The sequence below is a fragment of the Dipteris shenzhenensis genome, chromosome 1, assembly GCF_047967505.1.
Source record: "Dipteris shenzhenensis isolate YYH24624 ecotype China chromosome 1, Dip_SZ_1.0, whole genome shotgun sequence".
Classification (NCBI taxonomy): Eukaryota; Viridiplantae; Streptophyta; class Polypodiopsida; order Gleicheniales; family Dipteridaceae; genus Dipteris; species Dipteris shenzhenensis.
In genome coordinates this window covers 19,318,208-19,323,824 of record NC_141596.1, presented here as the reverse complement: position 1 = coordinate 19,323,824, position 5,617 = coordinate 19,318,208, and the positions used below count along the sequence as shown (strand labels likewise).

The 5,617-nt window shown below is 44.5% G+C and overlaps 1 protein-coding gene across 1 annotated transcript; it reads right to left on the bottom strand.

Moving 5' to 3' along the window:
- Positions 1-1,509: 1,509 nt before the first annotated feature.
- LOC147905508 (oligopeptide transporter 4-like) lies at positions 1,510-4,242 on the bottom strand. Its single transcript, XM_087382628.1, has 6 exons — positions 3,709-4,242; positions 3,513-3,610; positions 2,879-3,426; positions 2,508-2,815; positions 2,228-2,410; positions 1,510-2,142 (listed from the first exon to the last, which is right to left on the bottom strand). The coding sequence occupies exons 1-6, from the start codon at positions 4,240-4,242 to the stop codon at positions 1,510-1,512; spliced, it is 2,304 nt and encodes a 767-aa protein (XP_087238754.1).
- Positions 4,243-5,617: the final 1,375 nt, after the last annotated feature.

Below are 5,617 nucleotides of genomic sequence, written 5' to 3'. Positions count from 1 at the left end.
AAAAACCTGCGTTGTAGTAGCATCTTAAGTCCATTTGATATGATGCTACTGCACAATAGCTCTAATGATACTAGCAACGTTGATGCAATAAAGGAAGCTATACAGAGATGACGGATTTCTAAAAATTTTGTTGTGGTGAGAACTATGTTGCGATCAACGAGCATGTTTGTCAGTCCACATCATCATGTCCCACTTGTCAATTTGATTCTAGTGATGCTACAATTGATTAAAGAATGGAGGACTACATTTATAGAAAATATATTTGGTTATGAAAACATATGTATTTGATTCTATTATTGCAAGGTACAAGGTGACACCCACATTGTCCAAAATTGCCACCAATGGTTAAGGTTCTTACGAATTATCGATGCTTTTTTTTACACTCTTTTTGTTCCAAATGCAATATCGACTCTAATATCAATGTTTGCTAGAGTATTATTAATGCCCATACTGATGGTAATATATACCATAATAATATGGATGAATGTAACTGTTGCATTAATGTCGATGCTATGGTCTTGAGAAAAACCCTGAAGAAAAAGCATTCATAGGAAACATTGATATTGGTGTCCACGATAGGGGAGATAGATAGATAGATAGATAGATAGATAGAGAGAGAGAGAGAGAGAGAGAGAGAGAGAGAGAGAGAGAGAGAGAGAGAGGGAGAGAGAGAGAGAGAGAGAGATTCTTCAATTGTTATACGAGGAATCTCTTGGTCATAAATTAACCATTATAAGAAAAGAAAAGAAGAAAGCCAACATACACAAGCTAGACAACTAGATAGATGACGAATGAGATGATCATGGCTTTATTGACAAATGCAATGTCCAAGATGAGATGCTTTCTATTATAGCTATTTCAAGATGATATGATTATTAACAATATAAATCAAGAGATTCGACATTTGGTATAAAAGAATTTTATTATGTTTGTTAAATTCACAATACTATTAAATAATGTGCAATTTTTTAATTCCAATTATGTTCATAGTATGGACATCAAGTTGTTTGTGATAAAAGATGGGGAAATCAATTATTGGGAAGGGAGCCATACCAGAGAACATTTTAAAGGTAGGCTACAAGAGTAGGTAGGGCCTTTGTTACATGTTTAAATATCATCAAAAGTTGGAGAACCTCTTCAATAGCTAAGATATAAGAAATCTTGGGTGGAGGATGGTCTACCTAATAGGAGACAATGAGCAAGGGAGTCAATTGGATGGCTAGACAATCTAATGGCCCATGTGATGCCTTCCAAAGAGGAACTAATAATTAGCTAGCAAGTTTAGATGTACGAAACTTTGAAAGTTGGTGATATGGGTATGCTAATGGCCATTACTGCAAAGTAGGAAGAGATAAAGAGCAATTGCCTTAGTTCTACCTTTAGTTGAAAGATTAGTGACTACTAATTAGACCCAATGAACCTTCAACCAAGGAATGTAAAGGTAAAATAATTGAAGAGCAAATGCCTATTTGGAAAGAAATTAGATGTTCTTTGGATAAACTTGGATGGCTAAGTGTAAAGAGGGCAATGGGATGCACCACCATTAGAGCCCGAAAGCGCACAAGAGGCAAGGGGGCAATGGTCAGAGAATTTTTGGGCACCCCACCAGACAAGGCCCTTGCCACGAAACCCGATTGTCAGACTCAAGAATACACCCATGATTGCAGTGCCTGCATCCAACGCAGCTGATAGCACATAGTTGTAGCGCTTCCACCAGTCTTTTCGATATCGTAAAATATAGTAGTTAAAGACCATGCCCACCACAAACCAAGATGTGTAGTTGATAGTTCCTGCAGCTGGCATCCAACCCACGGCCCCGAGCAACACAGGAACATTTATGAGCTTGATCCAAGGTGCAGCTCGAGGGAAGGCTTTTGCTAGCAACCACACTACCATGGGACCCACTAGCCCAAAAATTAGCACCCAATACATGAGATTCTTGTAAGGGCCTTGACTTCCAAAAGTCCTATCAGGACCCAACACCCCCCACACTATAGTGGTGTCATAGGCCACAACATCCCAAGGGCAAGTCCATGGACTTGATTTCTCAAGCTTTCCATCCACATTGCACATGTGGGGTATTTCATACAACCACCATGCCGTACCGAGGTCCACTGTCCCTGCGACTATGGTACCTATCACCTGCAAGATCCTAGGTTAGCTTTGTATTGGCCAGATTTATGTGTGAGTAGTAAGTTATTATACGTTAAGAAGCAAAGCAACTCACCTGGACCAAGAACATGCTCCGAGGAGGGATTTTCATATAATGTCCGAGCTTGAAGTCTACCAAGAAATATATGGCCTGCTGCATGCTCATGTGTCCGAACAACTTGAGACCCTGGTTTGCGATGGGATTCCCAGGAAAGAGGTAACCCCCCACGAACTGCATCGTTACCATCAACGACGGCGTCTGCCCACCACACAGATACCCACATCTTTACCTATTCATCTAGAGTATATACACAATCAATCAAACCAAAGCAAGAGAAACCAATTAGACCACGTACCATGTTTGTGGTCGCTGCGATCACCCCGATGGGTAGCGTAAAGGCTGCAGCTATGGCGCAGCCCACCACAACTCCCCACCATGGAATGCCTACTTGAGCCTTGAACTGCACACAAATCACCATAACCCCCACCACGCACATCAACAAGAGCCCCATAAACCATCTGGCTGGGATATCCGGGTAGTGGCTCATCAATCGGGTATGCACATCCGGACGCCGCTTCCCCGCGTAGTGGTGCAGGGTTTCCCTGATGTTCAAAACATAAGCTTTAGAAGCGTTTCTCAAGCTAGTGAGAACCCGTTTTAACGCTGCAAATGATCCTCAGACAAGGCCTTACGCTCGACAAAGACTGATATTAGCTACTCACGTGCCGTGAAAGAAAACGAAATGAGTGATCGTAGCCAATGGAGCTGCGAACCATAAGGCGAGGCTAATTGCAAAGAAGGTACTCAAGTACAAGTCTCCTTGCGTGAGATCTCGTCGCAAAGCAGCTGTGACGTTGTATGGACCCCCGGCTGCCGTGAAGAGCCCCGACGAAATGATTGGAAAATTCTGAGCTTTGTAGGCGTTTTTCCAGTAATACGCAAGGGGTGTTACTATGTAAACTACGGCTCCAGCTCCTACCGCCATATTAACGAGGACGGACGCAGGGTACACGAGTGGGCTACCTAAGAACGACGCAACCGCAGCCCAGTCTAGTGTGAATGCCCCGATTCCGAGTCCTGTGTACCCGGAACCTATCTGTTGGGCCTTTATGGACCGCGGCCAGATCAAGCATGCCAGTGACATGCAAGTAAGGAACGGCATAAAGTAGCCCGGGAGAACGTAGTATGCAAAGCTCACGATCGTCATGATGTAGAAGCTTTGAATCCGCGACAGGCCCGATCTTGCTTTCTTTTCATCGGGTTCATGCAATGTCCTGCAGGCCATCACACCCAGATATTTACTTCCATTCGTCCAAAACCGGGAAGCTCTCCGAAAATTGAAGGGCACCAAGACTCTTACCTGAACAGACTGACCTGAACCATAGTAGCCGGCCACCACATGTGTGCAGGATCAATCAACTGCTTTCTCATTAAGCCGGCCCAACCATATCCAATCAGCTGCAAAATTTATCTTCAGCTAGAGTGAGCTTTGAAATGCTATCTCATGTTTGCATAAATCAGGGCGGATATAAGTACTTCTTGTAGATACTAATTACCTGGCTTGAAAGAACGAGAACGAGAGCTACAGCGAAAGTAATCCGTAAGTGGTAAAATATCTTGATAAGGTTCACCATCTCAACAGCAAAAGCCCCTCCATAACCAAATGCATTCCCTGCATTGGCGAAGATAGTGATAAGCACATGTTCCTTGACACTGAAAGGTCCTGGATTTAGAGAAAAGCTCCAATCACGATCCTTTAAGAAGGGGATCCGGACCACCGTTTTGGGAAGAGCATATGCCAAGAATTGGCCTATAGGTAGGGCTGCTAAAGTGGCCGACAGTGCGGTAATCTGCATGGGTTCACTTCGATACTGGAAGAACTGATTGACAAACGCTAGCCCAGCGCAAGAGACCAGGCCAAGAACCCACATTCGGACTGTCCATACGGGGAGGGTTGGATCATCAGTGGTCGCTACTGTCATGGCGACTTCCTCAACAGGTGAGGTGTCGTCGTCTGAAAAGGCGGTTTTTTCAGCATCGTTACTTTTTCCAAGTGGAATCATCTCGACATCTGTTGTGATGATAACCATTTGGAAGCGAAATATCCTAAGGCGTTAGTACAGGCAACAGGATCCTAAATCTAGATGCTATCACAAGCTCTGCTCTCCTGTACTGGCATTGGAGAGCAAGAGAGATGATTCGAAATTTTTGGCACAGTATTTTCCTTGGGCATCATAGACGATAAATATAACACAAGGAATACGAGCAGGAGGGAAACTTCCACGCATAAAAAGGATGAAAGGATCTCGAGGGTCGATATATTAAGTGTACGCGCCGAGCCTGTCGAGTAAAATGGCGATGATGGCGAGGGCGAGAGGCTCAGGGTGGCTCTTCTCTCTACTTCTTTAAGGGGAGGTTTAAGAATTGCACGAAGAGAAGAAGCCACGTGGATTGCAAGGAAGGCAAGGAGAAATGAGGGCAAGGAAAGGAAGAGCTGCCACGTGGAAGGAGATGAGAGTAAGGAGAGAGGCTCCCTCCCTCCTGAATCCCCAGCTCCCTGCGCGAGCCACCAAAGAAGAGATGCATGCAAGCCTCAAAGTGCGAGCAAACGGAGTAGGCGGGTTGACTCCTCAGTCGACAGTTGTTGGCGTTCCAGCTCCAAGTGCAAAGGTCTCCAACTCTCCAAGAGCATCCCCGTTCTGTTCGAGCTCTCCAAGGACTCTGTCGCCTCCAGGTCACTCGTATGCAATATTTTTTTGGCCATTGCACAAAAATCGATAGTGACAACCACCCTAGTCATTTCTCTAATGCAGGTGATCCACCTATTCCAGGTTAATTGGTGCTGCTCTCTCAGTAACTATCAAGAAACGACAGTCGGCACAAACAACTACATCACTCAACACTCAGCCTCTGTAAAAAACATACCGTGTTGCTCCAAACCGTGTGCTAGGCGGTGCGTTTCTCAAAAGTGTATATGCTCAATACTCGAGCTCTCGAGCTGGTTGGATGCCTTCTTGGGGGGAGCACTACTAAGAAACCCTATGTAAAAACAACCCTCAACTAAAATTCCCCCCAATAAAAACACCGGGAACTTGGTTTGCTTTCTTGAGCTCCTTTCCAAGAACCAGGCTTTGATACCATGTGAAGAGAGTGGGAGAAAGTAAGGAGTCTTACTTGTAGCTTTCTCACATGCACAATGGAGGAATACACACAAAGGTGGAGGTTGAAAACAGTTTTCCTCTTCTTAGTTGTGAAAGCCAAAAGAACTCTCTTAGTACAAAAGGAATAGGTGAACCCTATATGTGGGTCTCAAACCAAACTCAGCTAACTAAGGTGGCATACTAACTGAGCCACTAACTAGAGTACACAAAGATAGCTGTCATCCAGCTATCTTTCATGGGCGGTGTACCAACTGCATCTGCAGCTAACAAGTTGGTGACATAAATGCACAATGGTCACCCTGGC